The sequence below is a fragment of the Durio zibethinus genome, chromosome 9 (assembly GCF_047325235.1).
Source record: "Durio zibethinus cultivar Kanyao isolate XHJ-2024 chromosome 9, ASM4732523v1, whole genome shotgun sequence".
In the NCBI taxonomy this organism is placed as follows: Eukaryota; Viridiplantae; Streptophyta; class Magnoliopsida; order Malvales; family Malvaceae; genus Durio; species Durio zibethinus.
This window is the reverse complement of record NC_143170.1, coordinates 1,358,505-1,383,086: the sequence shown is the minus strand read 5'-3', so window position 1 is coordinate 1,383,086 and position 24,582 is coordinate 1,358,505. Positions and strand designations below refer to the sequence as shown.

The 24,582-nt window shown below is 34.0% G+C and overlaps 3 protein-coding genes and 1 pseudogene across 5 annotated transcripts; 3 read left to right on the top strand and 1 right to left on the bottom strand.

Moving 5' to 3' along the window:
- Nucleotides 1-1,949: 1,949 nt before the first annotated feature.
- Nucleotides 1,950-4,945, top strand: LOC111314716 (uncharacterized; annotated as a pseudogene).
- Nucleotides 4,946-7,843: 2,898 nt separating this feature from the next.
- On the top strand, nucleotides 7,844-12,172 carry LOC111304338 (secretory carrier-associated membrane protein 4-like). Its single transcript, XM_022900887.2, has 12 exons — nucleotides 7,844-8,281; nucleotides 9,005-9,100; nucleotides 9,192-9,254; nucleotides 9,447-9,480; nucleotides 9,582-9,704; nucleotides 10,189-10,251; nucleotides 10,350-10,443; nucleotides 10,549-10,594; nucleotides 10,674-10,741; nucleotides 11,085-11,133; nucleotides 11,420-11,485; nucleotides 11,931-12,172. The coding sequence occupies exons 1-12, from the start codon at nucleotides 8,225-8,227 to the stop codon at nucleotides 11,961-11,963; spliced, it is 792 nt and encodes a 263-aa protein (XP_022756622.2). The 5' UTR covers nucleotides 7,844-8,224; the 3' UTR covers nucleotides 11,964-12,172.
- Nucleotides 12,173-13,356: 1,184 nt separating this feature from the next.
- Nucleotides 13,357-16,908, top strand: LOC111304319 (phosphoribulokinase, chloroplastic-like). The gene is made up of 5 exons (XM_022900864.2): nucleotides 13,357-14,687; nucleotides 15,450-15,534; nucleotides 15,633-15,717; nucleotides 16,025-16,269; nucleotides 16,425-16,908. Exons 1-5 carry the CDS (start codon nucleotides 14,122-14,124, stop codon nucleotides 16,674-16,676), a joined length of 1,233 nt encoding a protein of 410 aa, XP_022756599.1. The 5' UTR covers nucleotides 13,357-14,121; the 3' UTR covers nucleotides 16,677-16,908.
- A 566-nt stretch (nucleotides 16,909-17,474) lies between these two features.
- LOC111304329 (hyperosmolality-gated Ca2+ permeable channel 1.8-like) lies at nucleotides 17,475-24,228 on the bottom strand. Of its 3 annotated transcripts, XM_089765262.1 has the most exons (12): nucleotides 23,780-24,228; nucleotides 22,378-22,530; nucleotides 22,165-22,300; nucleotides 21,829-21,930; nucleotides 21,568-21,687; nucleotides 21,331-21,411; nucleotides 20,838-21,178; nucleotides 20,007-20,252; nucleotides 18,817-19,141; nucleotides 18,293-18,526; nucleotides 18,112-18,151; nucleotides 17,475-17,988 (listed from the first exon to the last, which is right to left on the bottom strand). In XM_089765262.1, exons 1-12 carry the CDS (start codon nucleotides 24,091-24,093, stop codon nucleotides 17,939-17,941), a joined length of 2,142 nt encoding a protein of 713 aa, XP_089621388.1. In that variant the 5' UTR covers nucleotides 24,094-24,228; the 3' UTR covers nucleotides 17,475-17,938. The 3 variants fall into 3 exon arrangements, with proteins under 3 accessions (XP_089621388.1, XP_022756611.2, XP_089621387.1); XM_022900876.2 differs by lacking the exon at nucleotides 18,112-18,151; XM_089765261.1 differs by having other exon boundaries at nucleotides 17,903-18,151.
- Between the last annotated feature and the right edge of the window lie 354 nt (nucleotides 24,229-24,582).

Genomic DNA, 24,582 nt, shown 5'->3' with positions numbered 1-24,582 from the left:
CTAGGTAGTTCTTTAAGCCAACGAACAATGACCTTACAAATAAGTTTTTTAAATAAAAAAATTCCATGCATATCTGAAATGGTTATTTTTCATCTACTAAATTTGAAATTTAAATTGGTAAATTTTGTGCCATGCTTTTTTATCTGTAATCTGTAAAGTTTAGAAAGTGTAAATGCATAATATAAGAATGAATCATTCCTTCCAATACTAACAAATGTGTTATTTATATAGTTTTCAAGTTGTCATGACTTTTGTTACATTCTTTGAGGTTAAATTGGGCTGCTTCTCCTGACATGTATATATGAAAATAATCATCAATGTAATATGAAATTTGTCGATGGGGCCTGTTAGTATGGGGGAAGCCTAGGTTTCGATAAAACCTGATATTATCAAGGATATGATTTCTTGCTTAAAAATGACAAGAAACTCCCTAAATCATTAGAGGAGATTGAAGATGCTTTTCATTGTCAGATTTCACTAAAAGCAAGTTTAGAGGTAGAAAATCGAGAAAAAGCAGAAACACGAAGAAGAACAAGTTATGATGGTGATTTTTAAAATAGAAGAAAAATTTTGTGTGAAGAAGCAAAATTGACTTGGGATTTAGGAAATAAGCATATTTCATATATATATATATATAAATAGTATACATATGTATTATTTTTATTTCAAATTTTATTTTTCAATTTAGTTTTTTATGTTGTCAAACATGTAATATATTGGTATATGAAATTAGTCTTTTTTTTTCAGTAACATAAATTTGTTTTTTAACTTGATAATTACCTCATATATTTTTATATACACATATACTCTCACACAAATAGAAGGAAGGCACCCAAAGTAATTAAAGGAGAATAATAAAGGATGATAAAGTTCCAAGAAACTTGGTGTATAAACCAAGCTTTAAAGGGCTAAAGCCAATTCCCCTTGCACGTAGCCTTGTACGAACAACAACACAGTGCAAAAAGACCACGAAAGAATACCCAAGCGAGCAAGCAAGCAATATATTCCCGAGCGAACCTTTCATTCAATCCCATCAGTAAATGAATTGCCTTCTCTTAATTAGAATAAGAATTACAAATTGTTCCTTTAACAACTTCTATAAAAAGGAAAACAAAAACGTGTACCTTGACAATTCTTTACTTAAGAAACTCAAGTATACCCTATTAATGCTTTTTCAAGAACCACAGCCAAGTATCTCATGATGCCAGTGAGGAAGCTTTTGTTCCAAAAAGAGAAGCCAATGAGCAAAGGTAGCCCATAGTGAATCATATTTATTAGCCTGTTAGGGCTTATCCAAAAAAAAAAACAAATTGTTTGCATGCTCGAATTAGGAAAAATAATAGATTGAAAAAGAAAATATGATTCATGATATGAATGATAAAATAGAGTTGAATAATCTAATATATTATTCTCTGAATAGTTTGATTAGTGAAACATTTGAAAAATAACATTAATAGTTGCTTTAAAAATTGAAGAAAAATAAATATGATTTGCTTCCAAAACGTAATAAATTGTTATTAAAAACTGAGAGGAGATTAATTTCATGTTTAATTGTCAAATCATTAATTTTGTCTAGAATTATAAGTATGATTTCATGTTTGCTTGGTAGCTATCATAAGCTTTAGCTTTAATGTGGATGAAGACAAAAGATTGAATAGGTAAAATCTTTTGTAAGTAGTAAGAAAGCACAAGCTGCCAAAACAAATTTTTACATAAAAAAATTTTATTGAAATTTGAGTTTTTAAATCCTCTACTTAAAACATCCATTCAATAGCCACGTGTGTATGCTCCCGAGTCTCAAAAGTGAGCCATGCACTTCCAATGGAAAAGTGCTTAAAGAATGGCTTGACTTTGTTTGTAAACTCTATTTTTATATAAATAATTGGCTCTTTCACTTTGTTGTGCTTAACAAGAGCGAAGTGAGAAGGAAAAGAGTGTAGAGGGAAGAAATGGGTCGACATTACATCCCTCTAACCATCCCCTTTGGTTTAAAAGAGCTTTGGAACGAATGGAGCATCCGAGGGGCTATTTTGTTTAGTCCCTGGTTGCAAATCGTGCTGATTTTTATGGCCCCAATCAGAAAATCCACAAGGGCAACATGGGTAATTTCCCTCATCTGGTATGCTTACTTGTTGGCGGACGCGACTGCCAATTTTGCTCTTGGTCTCATTTCCAACAGCCAACAGCGTAACCGATCCAACAATCCTGAGTCTAAACCCAAGGAGAGCTGTGATCTGTTAGCATTTTGGGCACCCTTTCTCATACTGCACCTTGGCGGTCCTGATACCATTACTGCTTTTTCTCTCGAAGATAATCAACTGTGGAAAAGGCACTTGCTTCTTCTTATTTATCAAGTAGCAACAGTTTTTTATGTCTTCTCCCACTCATTTCCCAACGAAAATTTATGGATCCCCACAGTACTCATGTTTATCGCTGAAATCATCAAGTACGTCGAGCGGACAGTAGCTTTGCGTCTTGCATGCTTGGAGAATTTACGGGATTCCATGCTCAAACAACTGGATCCAGGGGCCAATTATGCCATGCTTATGGAGGAATACGCTTCCAAGAGAGAAGCCCAACTTCCAACTAGAATAACTGAGATGGCGCAGACTGATGAACAATTCGAGGCTTCTTATGTTCCAACCGTGGCAGACGATTTGAATAATCTCGAAGTGGTGCATTATGCTTATAAGTACTTCCAAGTATGTAAGGGACTCGTAGTCGATCTCATCTTCAGCAATCGGGAACTTTATGAGAGATGTAAATTCTTCAATAGGAGGACAGCTGAAGAGGCTCTGAGGATATTTGAGGTTGAACTCAATTTCATCCATGATGCTCCCTATACCAAGGTGGAAGTCGTGCATTCCATTGCAGGATATATTTTCCGATTCATGGCTTTTGTGTTGGTTTGAGCTACTTTTGGACTCTTCTATTTCCAAGCAAAGAAAGATGAATTCCACGGAGTTGATATCAGAATCACCTATACCTTGCTCCTTGGTGTCATTGCCCTGGGTGTAATATCCTTCCTCATGCTCATTTCCTCAGATCGGATATTTGCTTCCATTGGTCCACATTCTTTATGGGCTGCTCTCTTCTGCAATTTTCTTGCTCTCAAGAAGCCCGGTGGCACCCTTGTAAATGTGAGATAAAGAATTCTGGCAGTGAAAAGCATAATGTCAAGCATCATATTTTGGCTAATCCCCTTGCGTGTTGAAGGTGGTCTGGATCCGTCTCAGCACAAAACTTAATAACGTATTGCGTGAAAAGCAGTTCGACTACAATCCATGAATTCCCCGGTTTGTGCGAATTTTGGCCTGTGCTGCCAAAGGCAAGCCCTTTAAGGGCAATGGTTTATTGTGCTCTTATATGAGGAAAGCAATTAGTTTTATAAGGAGTATTAGAGAAAATGTGTATAAAATTTTCAGCTCCGTGTTCAGAAAAATCACTATGCCCATAAAGGATTCTGTGGAAATATAAGATAATGAGCAAAGCAAGTAGTTTTGTAAGGTCTATTCAAGAAACTCCTGTTTTCCGAGAAATCACCATGCCCATTAAGGATTATGTGGATAAGATAATGTATGTGTCCAGTGAGTCATTCATTATGGAGTTATGGGCATTTATCTTTGGCGAGCTAAGAAATAAATATGAGTTGCAGATACTCCTGAAATTGCCCAATGGGTATCCTCGGCAGAGGTGATTGGGTTTTGGCAGATAGCAATTTACTGAAACATATGAGTGATGTGTTAGGAAAATGGGTCAGCTTCATGTAAGTAGTTTTGGACCAAATAAAAGTTATGAATCTTGATATTTTATTTTACACAGAGTCCTAATTATTTAATAAAATAGATGTGAGGTTGTTTTAAGTATGTGTCGAAAATCAAGTAAAAAAAGAAAAAAAATCAAAAAAAGCATAGAAAAAAAGGAGAAGGGAGAGTTGATTGAACGGAAGTAAATTTGTGGTTCGATTGAGTTGAAACCTTATCAGGATGTTTATGATTCAGAGTTTTATATTTTGAACGATGAAGATCAGATTTGAAGCTCTCTAAAAACAAATATAGGATGCATTTGTTGAGTCACTTATTTGGTGAGATTTCTCTAATTGTTTTTCTAGTTGTTGTTTAACTAGTTTTAGTTAGAGAAAAACTTTGTATACCTATTATTTGATAATGAAGATTTTTTTGGTGGTCCGTGATTTTTTTTCTCTACACTGAAAAATTTTTCACGTAAATCTTAGTGTGCTTTATTTTTTTTATATCTTTGATTATTGATTGTTATCTATTATTTTTGTATTATTGTGATTATTATTTCAGGTGTAACATGATATTCAATATGACGATAGCCTTTTATTGTGGCACATTGCCACTGATCTCTGCTACTACACCGACGACAAGAAAGTGAAGGACAGTTCACATCGGGAATTCAGTAAGATTCTCTCGGATTACATGCTCTTCTAGTTTTTCAACCAACCGTGATGTCTGCTGTTGCCGGTATTGGAAAAAGAAGATTTCGAGACACGTGTGCTGAGGTTGAAAGATTCTTTCAGAGTCGAAGTTTAGGACCAAATGAAGACAAGAAAGCCTGTGAAGAAATTCTTTCAGTGAATACGGATTATTAACCAGTGACTGTAAAGGGAAACAGAAGTAAATCTGCGTTGTTCGATGCAAGCATTTTAGCCAAAGAGCTAAACAGCATGGAAGGTGAGGAGAAATGGAAGTTATTGAGCAGAGTGTGGGTGGAATTAGTTTCATATGTTGCAAATCATTGTAAAGCAAGTACACTTACGAAAGAGATTAGCAATGGTGGAGAGCTTATTAACTTTTTTTGGTTGTTGATGGCTCACTTTGGTAGTGGGGCACAGTTCCGAACCAGCGAAGGATATGCAGGAGAGAAAGATACGGGGAAAGTAGACGACATGCATCACCCTATTTTTGTATCTCTCTCTTAATTATTGTGAAAATTTTCTTTGTCCTTTTTCTTCTTGTTTATTAATTTCCTTCTCTACTATTTTCCTGATTTGCAATAAATATTATTTAAGGAGATTAGTTTTAGTAATTAATATTCTTTTTTCATGCTTACAAATTACAATTCTCACATATATAGCGCAACACATTTCCAATTTTTAGATATAATTAGTGAGGAATAATAATAAGGAATAAAATCCATAATTAGGAAAAATGAAAATAAGGAGGAATTCCGTTTTAAATCTTAATTCCAACAAGAGAAGTAATTACCTATATATGCTGCGATTGTTCCCTTAAAAAAAGATAAATTAGATATCATGTTTTTCTTGAGACAAGAAATTAAAAAAAAAAGAGTTAGGTAGAAATGATCTCAACCTTTTTAGTTTGAATTCTATATAATGACCAATTAATTAATAGGAGTGTAGGATTAATAAGGTTGGGATACCTAGAATATGTACACATCTCGTGCTTTTAATTTGGACTCACCAAAAATATATATATATATATATATTTGCTTTCATTATAATCCAAAATTTATTTTTTAACAAAATCTTTTTAAACTTCTCATTTTGGTAGAAGAATAAGAATAACTTTGTACCGAAACCATTCTTTTCTTTCCTTGTTTGATGATAAAAAGGAAAATTAGTTTCTTGCGTCAGCTCAATTAAGTTTATAAGATTCGGACCGTAACGAAATAGATTTTTTTTGAATAGGTTGCTTGTCACGTCACCTTAGAAGAACAACTAGCAAAAAGAATTACCAAAAAAAAATATAGAAAGTATCTTTAATTTTATTTTTTAAAAGATTCACCGTACTTTTCTATAGAAAAAAAAATATATATATTTGTATATTATTACATGCATTAAACTTTTGCATAGCTGTTACAACTTACCCACAATCACTTCAATAATAAATAGAAAAAATAATATTATTACATGCATATTGAAAAAGATGATTGATGAAGTGATTGTGGGTAAGTTGATAGAATTAGAGAGTGGAGGAAGTTGTAATTTTTCAAGTCTGTTTCTTCTTTGTCTCTTTTGAAATTTGGGTGTATGTGTTGGCGTGGATTTGATTTTTGTATATGAGATTTTGTCTTGGAATTTTAGACGGATGGGCAGGATGGCAACCGGGAGAAATTTTTTAAAAAATGGTAAATTTTAATAAAGGTGAGATGCTAATAGTTAAAAGATATTTGAGATTATGACTTTCTTGTTAGAAAGTTATCATTGGGGGGTTGTGTGGTGGTTTTGGAAAAATTATGTTTCAATGCCTTTGTTTTTCTGTAACGTCAGATGTTTTTAGATTTAAGGGTGATGAGTGTTTAGGATTTTGATAGTGTGATGATTAATATTTTTGCTGTGTGGGATATCGGTATGAATAATTTGTGGGCAAATGTAATGGATTTGAATGGAATTTTTGCCTTAGAGGAATTTTTAATTTAAAAGGATATTTGATGACAGAAAGTGTGCTTCAACGAGTGTGGTGTTTTGTCAATCTATTTTGAATTTGCAACATTAGATTCTTTTCTTTACTCCTTTTTTTTTTTTTTAATTTATTTTAGTTTTGTAACCTTTGGTTAACTAATAAACTCTTTTGACTTGGAAAAAAAAAAGTCATCAATCTAATGATTTAATTCATTTTTTTAAGTCTTATTGAATCAATCTCTCTTAAAAGAAATAAAAAATTCATTACAGCTTATGAACATTAACCCTTTTCTTAATATGTCGGTTTGGAGGAAGAAAAAGTTTACTTGAGATTTTTTTTTAAGAGATTATTTAATTCATAAAATCTTATATTTAAAAAAATATATATGATCCTTAAGAGAAAGTGTGATTTTTAGGATATCCTTTTTTATTATTGACACATGTATAATAATTACAGTCATTTAGTTGTTATCAAATATTGTGTTTATTTCAAAGAAACACAATAAATAGCAACAACTATTGTGCTTTTAAAATACAAATGCAGTAATAGAGTCTGAATATAAGTCACGCAAAAAATAATTTCTGCTTTTTTAAGAATATAAGCATAGTAATAGAGTATGAATATTAAAAAAAATTATAAAAAATAATTATTATATTTTGTTCATTATAAATGCCATAATTAATTTTTTTTAAAAATTAATTTCATTATCAGGCCGTTACGTTTTAAAGGAATAAGATAAAAAAATAATTTTTTTATTCAAATTAAATGTGAAACTGAAGTAATTTTTTATCCAAAATCATAAAATATTATAAGCAAAATTGAATTTTTTATTTTAAAAATTTTTGAATATTATTAAAAATCTAAAATTTCTCTCAAAAATTAAATATTTCTAAATCGAACTTAAAAATAAAATATTCACAATTAAAATTCCAAATTTTTTTTTTTTTTAATTTCCTCGAACCAAATTTTACTTAAAAACTTCGTGGATCGGAACAACTTTCAACTTTGAATTTATGGGAGGTATGCAATCGGTTCATGGAAAAACCACAACTACACCTTCATGAATTCAAACTAATCAATCATGATGCTTAGATTGCAGTACAAAAATTAGTAGTAGTAATTATTATATCAACAACTTCTTTTCACAAAGGAGAATGTAATTTAAAAATAAAAAAAATTAGTATAAGAGTTAAATTTATGAATATTATTTTTAATTGTAATTATGTCAATTAATTTAATTATAATTCAAATTTTTATTAATATTTTTAATCACAATTACATTTGCTAGTTTCACTTCATATCTGTTTCATTAAAATTAAAATTTGCATTTTTATTACGACATGTACTAACGAGGAAAAAAAATTCTTCGAATCACACGACCTTTTGAAAAGAATTTAAACCTTAATTTTAACTAATTAAAAAGTAATAATAATTCAAATAAGTGACCTTTCTTCATAGCTGAACCGCTGAACGGAAAATGCAAGGGCAACCAAACCAACCGTCGCTCGCCGAAGCTGAAAACACGTGATTATCACGCCTCTTTACTCCTTAACGTGGCAACCGCTGATTTTCCAGTTTTAAGGTGCAATTACACTGGTACCGCCTCGAACAACCACAATATCCAGCTATAAGCAAGCCCAACTCGTAATTATTTCAAACATAAAGGGCAAATCTAGAATTACATCTAATATCCCAATATCCCGCGTTACTCACAAGTCACAAGCCAAAGCTACTTTACAAGAGAGTAAAGTAGTGTTTCTCTCTCCCACTGGAAACCCACTCAACAAAATTTGGCCTAAGTTTGGAGAAATTTTGGGATCTGAAACCGAGAGAGAATGAATCACCACCACGATCCTAACCCCTTCGATGAAGAAGAAGTCAATCCATTTTCGGTATTGAATTTCATTTTTTTGTTTTTTACTTTTTCTTTTTTGCCCATTTCAGATCTGGATTTTTGTTCTGTATACGTTTTGCGGTCGTCGGGTTTCTTGACTTCTCAGGGGTAGTTTGGGAATTAAGTGTCGGGAAGTCTGGATCTAATTGCAATTAATGGAAAAACTTTTGTTTATATGGTTTAACAAGCGAGATTTCAGTGTATATTTTTCGTTAAATGGCTTTTATTTTTAACCTTAAAATGTAATTAAAAAAATTTGTTTCCATATTTGTTTTTTGATTTCCTTTGAAAGAAAAGCAATGTGACAGATAGCCATTGTGAAAGTAGGGTGCTGTAATTTCATAAACCTGAAAATTTCTACAAATTGAAGTTTATGGACTGTAGTTTCAAAAATAGTTACTGTATTTGAAATTTTAAGGACTATAGAAGATTAATATAAGCCGGATTTGAGCCTAAGATGGTTCTTCCTTACCAACCGTGTGACCATCTATGTAATAACGCTGATAGCCTGATACAGGCTAGTCATGTTCATAGTTTATGTCTTGTTTAAGTGATGAGCTCTGGATAATTAATGCTTAATCATGCTTAATTGGCATGATTTATATCTCTGGTACAGATGTAGCTATCTTATTTCTTGTTTGTGTTTTGTTTTTTGGATGTGCATTAAATTTAAATATATTTTACTGTGCTCTTTGGTGTTACTTATTGTTAGTCATTGCAGAATGGTGATGCTGTCGCACCTGCACGACCACCGGCATCTCTGGGCTTTGGGCAGAAACATGATGCTAAAGTGGATATACCACTGGATACAATGAATGTAATGAAGGTTCCATTTCCTGTTCATTTCTATAGCTTGAATTCACATGGGATGACTGATTACTTTGTTGTATTGATGTTGTTAATTACAGGATCCGAAGAAAAGAGTAAAGGAGCTTGCAGCTTGGGAAGCGGATCTTAAAAGAAGGGAAAAGGTTAATTTTAACTTGGTGCTTGTTTAAAAGTGTGAATCACTTGCTCTTTTATTTTTTTTTCTTGTCAAATAAAGACTTATTGACTGAATTATATGTTGTAAAGCCTCCTTTTATGGACAGTGCATTAAGTGCTCTTATGGGTTTTGAGTTTAGTTTGCTCTTTATTTATTTTTTTTCATTTTTATTTCTCAGGACATAAAGCGAAGGGAAGATGCTGTTTCCCAAGGTAAGAGGATGGGAGCACAAGCAACCGTTTACATTTCCTTTCTTTTCAAGTTTTGGGGTAAGGTCCTAAATGTTCTCTCTTTTTCATTCATGGCATATCAGCTGGTGTTCCTACAGAAGATAAAAATTGGCCACCGGTTTTCCCAATCATACATCATGATATAGCTAATGAGATACCGGTTCATGCTCAGAGGCTGCAATATCTTGCATTCGCAAGTTGGCTAGGTATGGAGGCTAATCTTATGCATCCTTGCTTTTTAATGTTAATTATCTAAGTTTTTATATAAAAGACTATCTTGTAGATTTTATGGGTACAAGTGTTTGCACTGAATTTTATTGTTATAGTACCTTTCTGTCTTTATTTCTTTTTTACTCAAATAATCTAAAAGAGTCCTTTTCTTGTTTAATCCTCAAATACTTAATAATATTACTATTTTGTGCATACATGCTTGTGAATAATTCTGGGCAATTTCATGTTCATAAATCTTGCTGAAGCATCACAACTAAACAAGATTCAAAGTAGTTTTTCTTTTAATCTTTTTTTGGTTTAAACCTGAAACTCATGTTGAAACCATCCTTGAATCTTCATTTAAGAGTTATAGTATGTAATATTTTTTACAGTATTTGGCAATAATTGAAAACTTCACACTTTTCCCACCACCTCCTCTTTATTTGGTATCACTGACATGCTTTGATTTTATCGTTCCAGGCATAGTTCTTTGTCTTGTTTTTAATGTTATTGCAGTAATTGTCTGTTGGATTCAAGGCGGTGGTAAGTATTTTCTGATTCTTTGATATTTTGCATTTATTGTGGAATTTGGTCTAGGCATACAATAGTGTTTATATTCTAACTTGGTTCATACATTGTAGGTGTTAAAATTTTTTTCCTTGCTATAATCTACATGTTGCTTGGATGTCCTCTTTCTTATGTTTTGTGGTACAGACCTCTCTACCGAGCAATGAGGTAAATATATAGTGATTGGTTCAAATATTCTGTTTGTAGCATGAAAATTTAAAAATTTTGGTGTGCTGATGGTTGTTCTGCTGGGTATTTTGTTTCACCTTGCAGGACAGATAGTGCCTTGAATTTTGGTTGGTTTTTCATGTTCTACTTGGTGAGCTTAGCTGTGATCAGCCGAGGCATTATATTCTTTGTGGTTGATTTTTGTTTAACCTGTCTATTTGCTTGTGTAGCTTCATCTTGGGTTTTGCATTTTTGCTGCAATAGCTCCTCCTGTTGTCTTTCATGGGAAGTCATTAACGTAAGTTCTTCATTCCCTAACTTGTGCCTGTAGTCAGAAGGACCTTTGAGTTGGCAAATTTGTTGGTTGTCCTAGCAATTTCATGTACATGTTACTTTGTTGTGATTTATGTTTTAAATGCATTTGACTATACAGATGCTCCAGGCTTTTTTAGCTGCTGTTATAGACACTGCTATTGACTGGGACATTCTAGAACCTTTTTGTTCAGTTTTGCCTCATCAAAGTGCCGCTTATTAGCTGTTGGAATGTTCTTATGATTGTATCTTTTAATGCCTCTAGCGAATCACACTTTTAACTTTTTATTTTAAAGTTACTATTTTTTTTCTATTTTCTCTAATTGCAGTGGTATCCTGGCGGCAATTGATGTTATATCTAATCATATGGTGGCAGGGGTAAGTTGTATTACTTTTTCTTGATGGAATTAGTTCTCTTATTAGCGGCAAGTTATAGGAATTAAGGATGTGCATTCTTCTCACCAATCTCAAATAAAAAATTTTCTTATGGACAAATATAATTTTAATAATTTTGTACCATTGTTTGGACAATATACTTCAGAGGAGAGTAATGAGTGATATATGATCATACATGGATGCTTTTGCTGCAGAAGGAGTCCAACTTTTTTTACAACATTATTTTGTTGAATGTTTGGGCTTAACCAATATATTTGTACTTTTACAGATTTTCTTCTTTGTTGGTTTTGGGCTGTTTTGCTTGGAGTCACTGTTAAGCCTGTGGGTTATTCAGGTTGGAGATACCATATCTCTTGATTCGCAACTGTTATAAGTTATTGTCTTTTTTATTGAAATATATATGATATGGCTATGCCATCTGATTTTTCTCTTTAAGAGTTAATTCAACACTAATTATCCTTGTTGGTAAGATAAGTTTCTTGTAGTTTTCATTCTTCTCATCTGACATCTAATAATACATATAATTATTGTCGTGTTGCACTTGAACCCATTCTAGTAGCTTTTAAAGTTGTTGATAATCTGTGAAAATTGAAAAGATAAATATATGATGTGGTAGAGTTCATCAAACCAGTCTCAGAATAAAATAAAACCATTTTATATTTTTGAATGCGTAGCTTCTGGCACCCTTGATGATTTTTCTTGCACGTTTTGCTACTTTGCCTTGATATTTATTTTCATTTTGACTGAGTTTTGCCTTCTTTCGTTGGTGGTTTATGCAGAAAATTTACTTGTACTTTAGGGGGCACAAGTGAGATGTGAAGTGAGGCTGCGGTCCTCCTATTTGGAATTTTGCTGATGCCAAATCTCAGTGTAGTTTAGTATATATATTTTTTACCTTATAAATATTGTGTTGTCTTTTTGTGATTGTTGTATGGATTGATACAATGGGTTTGTATGTATCTAGGATGTTGCAGTTTTACTTTGAGAGAGAGGTCTTCAATTAATTTCCAGTTCTTCACCATCCTTTTACCTCGCCTGATTTTTTTTTAGTAAGAATTTACTTACATTAGAGTAAGTTTTACATTTTTCATCATTAAATCAAAATTAAATTCATGATTAATTTGGATCAAAATAGCACTTTTAATCTTTGTCTCTTTGATTTTGATCTAAAGGTAAAAATTCAAGAAATATAAGAATTATGCTAAGTGGATTTTTCTTATTTTTTGTTTAGCATAATACGATGTTTACCTATAAGGAAGACAGGTGGTCGAGGTGACGCTGCACCCGGTGAAGAGCATAGTGGTGTCGCAGTTAGTGTAAATGATTGAACCAAGAATTCTCCGGTCTGCATTTAAGTACTGGACATGGCATTAACGGTACACCCCCATCAAATAGGTCAGGATCCATTTCATTTATCAAATATAGAGGTCTTATAAAAAGGTTTTGCTCCATGTGATAGAACACTATAGTCAAAGATCGGTTTCATTTGTTTGATATGACAACCTAAAAAGGTGTTTGCCTGATACAATATAGATGTTATTTTCTTCCACTGAAATTGTTGGTGCTGCTGCTTAATTGAAAAGAAAAGTTTTATTTTATTACAAAAGTTTAATGTTGCAAATAAGTAATTTAATACATAATTATAATAATAAATATAATAAACTTGAGATCAATTTTAAATTAATTAATATTTTTAATATTCAAGGACATGAAATATATATAAGCTAAATTTAAATGATATAAAAATTGTTGAAAAACTAATGGTCGCCTCCATCAGCACACCCACCAGTTGTAAAACAACATGCTTCTGTTTCTTTTTATTTTGTTTAATAATTCCTCTTGGCTTCCAATTTCTTTACGTGTAAGTCAGAAGTATAAGTGTGTATATGTTCCCAATTATAATAAAATAATAGATTAAAATGTTATTTAAATCAGAGGCAATTCTATGCCGCCGTTTAAATTTTAATATTGTTGTCAATGTTTTTTGTTATAAAAAATATGAGTTGTGTTTGACTTGTTAAGTGGGAATGTTCAATTTCGATTGTTATAAAATAAAAATACTGATAATTTCAATGTGAAAAAGAACCTAATTTTTTTAAAAATAATATAATGTCAACTTGGGTGAAAGATGTATGCTGTCTATGAGTCTCGCTGCCAGTAGTATTTTATTATTTACTGACTTATTTTAAACTATTTTGATATAAGGTTGGCAAAGCTTCATATTCTATTTTTGCATAAAACATGCAGCTGCAAAGATCAATAGCGCCATCAAAGTATTTGCAAACCATAGGCTGTTCCTTCTGTAATTTTTTTTTTTTTTTATTTCCTTTAATTTTTTGTGGATGTGAAAATGAATATTCCAAAGAATGGTCCAAAGAATGAATTGCCGTCACCTCCGCCACTCCACACCCCAAAACCCTCATCTTTAACCAACCACACCCTTTGTGCCACGTGGCATTACAAATATCCAAACTAAAACAAATAGCTATCAAGCTTCACCGTAGTCCATTCCCCCTACGTTCTATCACATATCATAGCCACCAACTCATCCAGAATTCCCATTATAATATTAACTGAATATCTAGTATATATACTTTCGAAATTGAATTTTGAAATGACCCTTTTTTCCACTGCCAATTCAAGCCCATTCAAGTCCCTTTCATTCCCACCTTAATATCAGCTCCAGACTTTGTCCAAAACTAGGGTTAGTCATAGAAACCCACAAACAAAAAACACATCAGTTTTCCATCCACATAGCTAAGCTGTTTCCTTTCCTTACAAACTGCCATCTGTTTTCTTCAACACCATTTTCCTTGGAAATCAAAGGACAAGAATCCAAACTCGTTTTTATGTGGCATTTCAGTACCATCTAAACAATTTGCCAGGGCATCCCATTTTAACATTCTCTTCCCTGCCTCGAAGCTCTCTAAATTCCCTTTCTGAGTAGACATAACAAGAGAGAGCTAAGCAATGGCAGTTTGCACAGTATACACCTCCCAATCTTTCAATTCTACATGTTCAATCTCCACACCAACAAAAACCCACTTAGGTTTCCACCAAAAGCAGGTAGTTTTCTACAGCACTGGCAAGCGAACCAACAAGAGAGGTAGCAGCAGCTGCGGCCCATGTGTCATAACCTGCTCAGCTGGTGACTCGCAAACAGTCGTGATTGGTTTGGCTGCAGACTCAGGATGTGGGAAGAGTACCTTCATGAGGAGGCTAACTAGTGTGTTTGGTGGTGCAGCAGAGCCACCGAAGGGTGGCAACCCTGATTCAAACACACTCATAAGCGATATGACCACTGTCATATGCTTAGATGATTACCATTCACTTGACCGAACAGGAAGGAAAGAGAAGGGAGTGACAGCACTTGACCCAAGAGCTAACAACTTCGACCTCATGCATGAGCAAGTTAAGGCTCTCAAGAGTGGTATTGCTGTCGAGAAGCCTATCTACAACCATGTTACTGGTCTCTTGGATCCTCCTGAGCTCATTAAGCCTCCAAAGATCCTTGTCATCGAAGGACTGCACCCCATGTAAGTCAAAAACTAGAAACTAGAGCCATTCATTATTTCCTTCTCTCTCTCTCTCTCTCTCTCTCTCTCTTTCTCAGCCATACATCTGTTCATGAAAATTTGGAACTATCCTTCTCCCGCATGTTTTGGCAGTTTCTGATGAAAAAAAGAAGATTCCATAAAACTGATTTTGTAATTTTCTGGGATAAGTAACTCTCTTTTTTCTCTGTTTCCAAACCCGAATGTCAAAGTTAATTCAATTTGGATTATTCTATAGAATTTAGATTAATCAGCAAAGTCCCATGCATTCTTTGCATTCTTTGATTAAAATCGATTGGCTGATAAGTTTTGACTTTTTGGAAAGTTCTTTGTTAAGCCAGTTGGGCCTAAATGAATACTTTGGGCCATTGTAATTATTGGTTATAGCTTCTCAGAAAAAGCTTTCGGCCTCTATTATTTGTTTTTAGTGAATTTCCATGCCTATCGGCGCGGTAACCATATCAAACCAGGAATTCTGACTCAAGATGGGAAAAGAAAAGAGATGCTACGCAATGAATTTTGTATTGTACCTTATAGCCATTGGCTTGAGCTCAGTAACTTTGGAACTGGCCTTTTAGTCAATGCCAATAGTGTTACAGTTGTACTACTGGTGGTCTACTGCATATTACATTATTACTAGTTTAATTTTTATTTATTTCTAGTATATTTTAGTACTTTTTTTTTTCCATTCTACAACAACTATGAGAATTACCCAGTTAATGAGTTCCCTGTCCTGATATATAGGTTCGACGAACGCGTGAGGGATCTTTTGGACTTCAGTATCTATTTGGACATCAGCAATGAGGTCAAATTTGCATGGAAAATTCAGGTGACTAACTTACATGTGCACTAATGTCAAAATTTCTGCAAATTCAATGCCAGGATTTTGTTCATTAGTGTGATTTTACTTTGTTGAAAACGTTGCAGAGGGACATGGCTGAGAGAGGACACAGCCTTGAAAGCATTAAAGCCAGTATTGAAGCCAGGAAGCCCGATTTCGATGCCTATATCGGTAAAAACACTACATATTTCCCTTTCAATATTTAGTTTTTTTTTTTTTTTTTACAAGGAATCCCATTTGTACAAATAAAGCCTACGTGCTTGAGCTGCTGTAACCCCTAGAGCCAGGTGAATCCAGCAAAATCAGACCAAACAATGGTAGAAGTATACAAACTTGCTTACAACCTTGTCAAATCTCGTATTGCTATGGATGTTTTATTCGTATACAAAAGTTAGACAATTAACAATTTATGTGACAATGTCTTGTTTTGTTAGAATAGTACCTAGACATTAATCGTTATTGTGCTTGGTGGGTGCAGATTCTCAAAAGCAATATGCTGATGCAGTAATTGAAGTGCTGCCAACTCAGCTCATTCCGGACGACAATGAAGGGAAGGTTTTGAGAGTTAGGTTGATAATGAAAGAAGGGGTGAAGAATTTCAGCCCAGTTTACCTGTTTGATGAAGGCTCAACCATCTCATGGATACCATGTGGAAGGAAGCTCACTTGCTCTTACCCTGGCATCAAATTCTTCTATGGCCCTGACACTTACTTCGGCCACGAGGTATTCTTTACATGCCTTCTCCATTATATTCTAGCTAGCTCTTCTCGACAGCATTTGATAAGACTTTCAGTTTTTCTTGAATGAACTCAAATTCCAGACTTTTTTAATTCTTTAATGCCAATGTTTCTGTTTCTGTTTCTGTTGCTTCTCTTTAGGTTTCTATTCTCGAGATGGACGGGCAATTTGACAGATTAGATGAACTTATTTATGTTGAAAGCCATTTGAGCAACATCTCTACCAAGTTCTATGGAGAAGTCACCCAGCAATTGTTGAAGCATGCTGATTTCCCTGGAAGTAACAATGGAACCGGCCTCTTCCAAACCATTGTTGGATTGAAGATCAGAGATCTCTATGAGCAAATTACCGCGAGCAAAACTGCAGCTCCACTAGAAGCAACAAAAGCCTAGAAGTACAGTAGCTTCCTTATACATTGGACAATGACTTAGGTTCATAAAAAATTATCCTCTTTTCAGTTTTCCCCTTTCCACTTCCTCTTTCAAGTGTCATTAGTGTTAGCTTGTTCTTCTCATATGTATTTATTTTCTGTTGTAATTCTGTGGAGATCTGTAATATAGAGAAACAAAATCAAAGATCAAATTCAAGTTTAGAAATTCATAGAAAACGAACCTTTTGGCATCATCTATCCTCTTCTATTTTCCCTATTGCTTGTAACCATGATTTATGTAGCTATGATTTTTGGTTTTTTTCTGGAATAAGAGGATTGGGTATGGAGGATGGCCAAAATGTGACGTTTTCCTTGAAGTTGTTGTAACCTTTTTAGATAAAGATTTTACACGCTTACCTAGCTCATCTATGCATTTTTTTTCATTTACAATTCACAAAAGTATAATCCCACGCTTGAAGAAGAGTGAAGGAATGCCAAAAAAAAAAAAAACGAAAAACCTCCGTATGGGCACAAACTCAAGAATATGGTCATCAAGTCCCTTGGTACAGTCCAGATAAGAGATCTTCAAGGCCAAATGGAAATAGGGAAAGGCCATGCTTTTGCGAGGATTCTGGCTGGAACAGAAAACCCTATACGTCGTTATTAGTGTTACAGTTTACAAATGATTCTGACCAAAACCTGATAGGACTTATAGCTCAGTAATCTTCTGCAACTTGATGTGATGATGTCAGATGTGCAAACCGAAAGCTCCCTAAATCTCATGCTAAAAGGAAATGTTGCATAAAGTCAAGGTAAAACATAAAAGCATGGCAAAGGATCCAAACTTTTAAATTTACCAACAAATTTGAAGAAAGAGGGAGAATTTTTTTTATAATTACAGTAAAGGAAAGGACTCCATCATATCAATGCCTAGTAGTAAGTTAAAAAATATGACAAATTTGTTAAGACTCCTGAGCATATTAGTCCCTCGAAGTTCATGGCTCTACTTCATAATGATAGCCATAATGGGGAGGGGAGGAGAGGTTATAGGCGTATAGGGGTGGGAGGCCATGGTGATTGATATCTTGGGGTGGGGAGGTGAGTTGATAACTATAATGAGGGGGTGAGGGGGAACTGAGATCACTAGTTTGGACATTGTCAGCATAAGATTGGTGTCTATCAACTCTAACTTTATCAACTCTGACCTCCACCAACTCCTCTTCCTCAAAGGATCGGAAAATTGGGTGCAAGTAAGCATCAGCTAAGAAAGCTTTTAAGTTTAGATCAGGTTCTGTATCTGTGGTCCCATCCATTATGTCCTTGGCCATTGCTTCCTGCAAAATAATGATGAAAAAAGAACTTTGATCAATGCTTGGACAAAATTTGCAATTCTTATGAGATAAATAAAACCACATCCAGATAAAGATCATAAAAGCAGAAGTGCATCCAAAAGGAACCTCCATCTTCTTTACTAAAACCAACAACTGATTGCTGAGCCTACATACATATTAAAAGAGGAGATCAATTCTGATAGATGTCGAATGTTGTTTGCAAAAGTCCAAAGAAGACTGACAGACCTCACACAAGAAAAAACAAAACCTGTTTGCCCAGTTAGCTATTTGCAAAGATGGAACTTACCTCCAGGGGATACTTTCTGAATGCAGGTTCAAAACGGTTTTTGCAGTACTTGTGGAAGGATAATGTCAATACGGGTAAGATAACAAGCAGAGGAGTGGAATTAGCAGCCTTTTTTGTACTGAGCAGACCCATTAATAGAAGTTGAGAGATCAATAAGCTTGCTATTATGCGGCTGTGAACATGTGGCCAGAATGCAGCACCACTCTCATATTGTGGATTGTAGACGTTAATTATCTGCATGATCAAATGGCAAATGAGATCACAAATAAAATTAAACCTCTTAAAACAAAAACAAAATCCAAATCCACAACAAAATAATATGATCTGCAAATGAATCTTGAAAATATTAGTTGACATTTTCCCTCTTGAGAATTAATTTTTATCAGTTATGACTTACGAGCATCCTAAATAGAGTTAAGTTTAAAAAATGCAGACATTTTATTGTATGCTTCAAGTAACTGATTAAACTACCAAAAGACCTCACAGAAAGCATATAAATATAAAAGCAGTTTAGATAAACTAACCTGATGACTGTAAACCAAGTAGGCAAAGGCAAAGAAGACTAATATAAAAGGAAGAAGAATGGGAGTAACCACAGCATATACAATTCCCAAAAGGAAGTACAGTTGGAGACTTGGGAGAGTTTCTGGATAGTCCACACTGCCAGGGTCCATCGCCCTTTCTCTGTCTCGTTCAGTCTTCACCAGAAACATGTTCTTAACATGAAAAATAACCAATGGCTTCAATCGGAGAATCTCACTAGCTATACCAGCCCATCCATCAACCATTATATACGTAATAAAGAAAGTGGCCTTCATTGGTATTGACACCCCTATTGTTCTAGGAATCCTGCAATAGAATAGAATGGTAAGAACATAGGATAAGAGATCATGAAAGCAGTATACTACACATCATCTAAATTCTAAAATTTGCAAAAAACAAAACTGGCCCCAAAAGAAAAACAATACAAAATCAAAGCAGACAGTGATTGCAGGATGAAAGATGAGTTATATGACTTAATGTTGCTATCAGCTAAATTTATGTTTCAATTTTGGCATGCTATTACCCTACATCACAAGCACAATTCTCAGAGACTAAATACTCTTTGCTGTCTTCATAGTTCACTACTATTCATAGCTTGCTAATGTTAACGGGCACCACAAAATCTTCTGGAACCAACTTTAAATACCACTATACATGATTTGTGCTTGTGTCCGTATCTGAAAAAGTTTGCAAGGGGTGCAGCACGTGATGGATTGCTATCCCCATATTAGGCAGCTCCATCCTAGATATTGAGGTCCACCATCATCACAGCATCACAAGAAGCCCATATTTCAGCATCTTTGAGAGGCTCCACATCAATACATGAGGGACTTTCCTCTCACTGTTTAACATTTGAAAGGATTTCCCATATTAAACCTTATTTGGTACTGGGGACAGTCGGAACTCAAAAGCAATCTTTTATATCAACTACACCATGTTTCCAAGGGTCACTGTTAGGGAGTGCATCTAAGATTGCTATATATAGTAGTCAGGTTCCGTTCAACGGGATCTTGATTCAGAGGTCACTGTCAAAGGGACTTACCAGGCATTCCTTTTGAGATTCATAGGTCACACTAAGAGATACCAAGTAAAAGAAATTAACAATTTAAGACAATTATAAAAAATCTTAAAATAAAATAAAAAAGAGCACCAAAGATGCATGGAGTATTACTGAGTTGGAGATTGGTGAAGGAAAGAATGCAATTGCTGAAAAGCTGTTCCAGTCACTATACTCCCCAAGAACACATTCACCAACATAAAGTAATAGTACTTTGCTGATGCTCGTCTTTCAAGAGTTGATAATGCTATATGTCCCTCAATCCTTGACATGATCATCAAAATCGTAGGCAGTATATACAAAAAGATTTTAAGAGCAAGACCAGGAAGGAAACCTTGCAAGAAAGATTTGATGAAGTTCCTGCATATCATTTTCAGTTAACACTTTATGAGGATACCGAAACAATATATAAAGTTTCAAAATACTAATCTTTTGCATGATAAATAATATTTATAGTCTGAAAGTTTCTATAATGGCTATAATATCATTATGTGAAAGTCTCCTAAGTTCCAGAGACTATGATAATGTTAAATGGAGCCCAACAAACTATTTTTCAGAAGAAGTCCTAAAATTCTTAGCTTATGAAAAAAAAAATGATATATATAATGTACCAGCTTTTCAAATTTAGTCCTTTTATTTAGCTTCCAATAACTTTGCTTTTGCAGGTAATTAAGGCAATTATCAAAGAAGAAAAACAACAACAGTATAACCCCTACATGGCATGAAAGAAAAGCTTGTTGCCCCAATTGTTGTATACAGTACAGTTTATACAAAATAATATAAACTCTCATTTAGCAAGAGATCTAAAGAGATAAGTATGAAAACCTAGTTCTAGATCTAAGGATGAATTTTAGCACAGAATGTTTTGCGCATCTAAAAAATAAATGCATGTAGGTAAATCACAATAGTATTATCTACAAGCTAAGAATTGATAGGCTAACTTACAGTTCTATAACTGGCCTAAGGAAAGGAGCAACTCTTTCAAGACCCTCTAAATTTGCAAGGGATTGCACGAAAGCAATGGGTATCATGTAGAAAAATACCAAGGCAAATACGGATAATGAAATAATTAGTTTTCGAATGGTTAACGAGACAAATGGTATAGCCAGATTCCTCCAATAAACATCACGGGGTTCAGGAGCCCAATTTGTTATCCACAGTGTCGGGTTTTTGCTCTGTTGTGTCTGTGCACAAACAGCTGCCCCCCAACGTGATTTGAATGATACAAAAGCAACTGGAAGAATAGATTTTGGGTCTTTGACAACTTTCTGGCGCTCTTCTGCCATCTGAGACAGTTAAAATCAATGCAATAGACAGAATATCAGAGCAGTCCAATGGTTCAGGAAAATGCAGAAGGAAATTAGGTTAAACCACACGTGGAAAATTTAAATATTGAATGCATTGGAATAAACCAGCAGCAGCAGCAGCAGAAGCTTACTTTTTTATCAAATTCTTTTATTTGTTGTTTGTAGAAATCAATGGAATCAACTCTTTCACCCCATAGCCCAAAAAATCCTGTCTGAAAGTGGAAAGCATTCAAGGCATCAAATTCCCAGGTGCATAAAGTATTGGATGATTTGTTAAGTTGATAAAAATCTCAAAGAACAACACAAAACATAATGCTGATAACTAAAGTTGCTACCAAGAAGGTTTATAAGCATACACAGTGCACTACCTTTTTAGTTGGTCTCTTCTCTGGATGTCTTTCGAACTTCAGTTGGTTATAGTCCAGCCAGTTTTGGAGCCTATTTCTTTTTCTCACCAGTTTAGCGAATTTGTTTGCATCATAGACTGCCTGAGTACAAAAATAATGCCGGAATTATATAGCCAAGTAAAGCCCCATAAGAAAGGACAAGGACATGCTATATGTTTATTATGCATCTGCTACTCTCTAATTAAAAACACAAGAAATTCTTATGCAGAAGAACTGTATTACCTGGTGACAAAGATAATGATCAGGGTGATTTGTTTTAAAGAAGTGGTCCAGAGAATCTGATATTGAGTGACCAGGAATCTGTGGCACGTTCCTCACAACTACCTGTAAAATTCACCAAAATTTACCTACAAATGGTTGAATAAACCACTGAATAGCAAAATCTAAGCATTATAAGAAGTGGAACAGATATTTCTACTAGGTCATTCAACTGAAGTTAAAAACAAAAAGTCCCAATCCTCAAATATTAATGATGACAACAACTACATGACAGTTTCTTCTCAACTTTAAATATGCTGTAATTGTTCCTAATAAAGTAAAATAGAATATTCAACTCACAGTGAACTGTTCTGCACGCCTATGTTGTGAGGCAAAGAAATGCAACCTCATTGTTGCTACATTATCATATTCCTGGTAGAGCATGTAACAAATCCAAATTGTGAACAAGTATTCCAATCCTATATGAACAAAAAACCTGAAATTCAAGCACAACTCATTAGAAAAGCTAGAAAATTCTCAAAGAGATATTTATTGAAGATATACTAAACTTACCTTATAGATTGAGGGCGAACATTTGATATTGAGAGCTTATCAATGTCACTCACAACCAATTCTTTCCTCAGGAAAAATAATGTTCCACTTGACACATTCACTGGAATAAGGATAAGAAGTGCCACAACTGTTATGGGAACAAAAATCTTTAAGCTGTACGAGAGGAAACAACAGTGTTAACCAATGGTCAAAGATATTAAAGATTCTTTCTCTTATCTTGAATGTGGATATAAATTCTTCAATTATCAAAGCAGCAATCAAGGTTCTGAAGCAAAAACATAAAAAGTTAAAAGCATGAGATTTAAGCTCTTGATTATGGAGGCAATCTGCAAATTATTTAAAGAAATTTCATCTTTTCTTAAAAAAGAAAAGACAATATAAATAAAATATAATGTTAGAGTTATAATACCCAGAGAAGATGCATAAAAAATCATCTATTCCACAGAGCTCCATATATGAGCAACTTCAAATAATATCAAGATTTCATGACAGAAAAATACGGTGACCAGATGATAAAACATACTATATCCGTAAAAACCATCATTTAAGAGTTGGATGTACAAAAAGAAACATCATGAACGAAGTCTGCTCATCCTTTCAAAGTCATAGAAACAAGGCTTAATCTATGCAGCAACCAACAGGAGGTTGCAAGGCAAAAGGAATGAGGAACAGTAGTACTACAACAACTCTTAAGTCATGTAAAAAGGCTGCTTCAGATAGTTGTTCTACAACTAGTTGCCAAGAATGCATCTTCAGCTAAATTTAACTGATATCCAACAGTCAATAGTAGTCCTTGAAATATAAAATGCTAGTTATTCGTATACTCCAAATAAAGAGGACATTAGGTTCTAAAACATCTAAAGGGCGTATAAATGCAACTAATGAGACCCTGATCCTCACTTAATTTAACACTTCATGTATAAGTTGACACAGAATTATACTATGATTTTAACATAGGTGGTAACCAGAGACTGTGGTCAGCTTTGATAGTTAAGGCAGAGTTACCGAATCAAATGAATAGGCAACAAGAACTTTACCAATTTAAAGAACATAAGCGATTTGATTCCTAAAATCAATCACATAAATATAATTTGAAACTCTTTTTGTTACAGGTTATTATCCTTCAAATTCCAGAACTTCCTCAAGAAATAACTACTAGCCAGAACCCAAGACAAGTAGAAAGGGACATTAAAGAGTAAAAAAAAAAAAAAAATTGATAACCGTAGAGTATGAATTCTAAAGAGAAAAGAAAAGGCAAAAGTTTTTGACCGACAATATGGATAACTTGAAAGAATGCAAATTATAGTACAAAATTCAATCTTTCTGTCAACAGAAACAACATATTAAGAAGAAGCAACGAGGAAATAAACGCGAGGGAGTGAAGGACAAGAGCAAAGGGTACCCGAGAGTGTAAATTCTGAGGAAAACAGCAGAGTCAAGGCCAGCATGGTTGATAAGCTCGCTTTCACTCATCTTCAAAGCTTGAGGCATCCAATTCAAGAAAGTCAGATAAGTATGGAAATTAAGGTTGACAAACTTGGCCACAAAATTCCCACCCCTTCTTGGGCTTGATCTTCCTCCATTGATATACCACTTTGGGAAGTAAACTCTGTCATTAATCGGTTGAATTCTCAGCAGAGCAAAAGCCAACAAGAATGCAAATGCAATCAGAATATTGATCAAGGCAGACACCCCAATATCACCAAGAGTAGCCATTGGAGAAAAAACGTAAAAGCAGAGCAAAGGCTACAGAGCAAAACAAAACATGTAAAACTTTGAAAGAGATAAGAGAAAGACACAAAGGATACGCAGGATGCGACCTAATGGTCCAAATTAAGTGACTGCCGATGCAAGAGAGGAAAGAAAGTAACAGAAGTTTATAAAAAGAAAAAAAAAAAAAGAAAAGCAACAGAAAGAAAAGAAATATATATTTTAATTTGCAGACTATACTTTCTATCTGTTATAAGTAGGAAATTAGTGGATTTTGATCTGTGAGGCATCTCTGGCTTTGATTCCGTTATAATTAAGTAGTAGTATAAATTAAATGGGGTTCTTAATAATTTAATCAAGGGTGTGGTTTATTTTTAACTAGGAAAGAGTTTTCATTTGCATGTGAATGTGAGAGCATAATTGTTGTTTATGGTTATGGAATTGATTTTGGCATGGGGTTGGATTCATGTGTTGATTGTTGTTAGTTGGATTTGT

Excerpts from the sequence above, each read along its gene's own strand:
- LOC111304338 (XM_022900887.2), top strand. The coding sequence starts at position 8,225 with ATGAATCACCACCACGATCCTAACCCCTTCGATGAAGAAGAAGTCAAT. Across the intron at positions 9,101-9,191 it reads TACCACTGGATACAATGAAT|GATCCGAAGAAAAGAGTAAA; the intron begins GTAATGAAGGTT and ends TGTTAATTACAG. Across the intron at positions 9,705-10,188 it reads TGCATTCGCAAGTTGGCTAG|GCATAGTTCTTTGTCTTGTT; the intron begins GTATGGAGGCTA and ends TTATCGTTCCAG.
- LOC111304319 (XM_022900864.2), top strand. The coding sequence starts at position 14,122 with ATGGCAGTTTGCACAGTATACACCTCCCAATCTTTCAATTCTACATGT. Across the intron at positions 14,688-15,449 it reads ATCGAAGGACTGCACCCCAT|GTTCGACGAACGCGTGAGGG; the intron begins GTAAGTCAAAAA and ends CCTGATATATAG. Across the intron at positions 15,718-16,024 it reads CGATTTCGATGCCTATATCG|ATTCTCAAAAGCAATATGCT; the intron begins GTAAAAACACTA and ends TGGTGGGTGCAG.
- LOC111304329 (XM_022900876.2), bottom strand. The coding sequence starts at position 24,093 with ATGGCTACTCTTGGTGATATTGGGGTGTCTGCCTTGATCAATATTCTG. Across the intron at positions 22,531-23,779 it reads CTCAGAATTTACACTCTCGG|CTTAAAGATTTTTGTTCCCA; the intron begins GTACCCTTTGCT and ends CCTCTCGTACAG. Across the intron at positions 17,989-18,292 it reads TCAGAAAGTATCCCCTGGAG|GAAGCAATGGCCAAGGACAT; the intron begins GTAAGTTCCATC and ends ATTATTTTGCAG.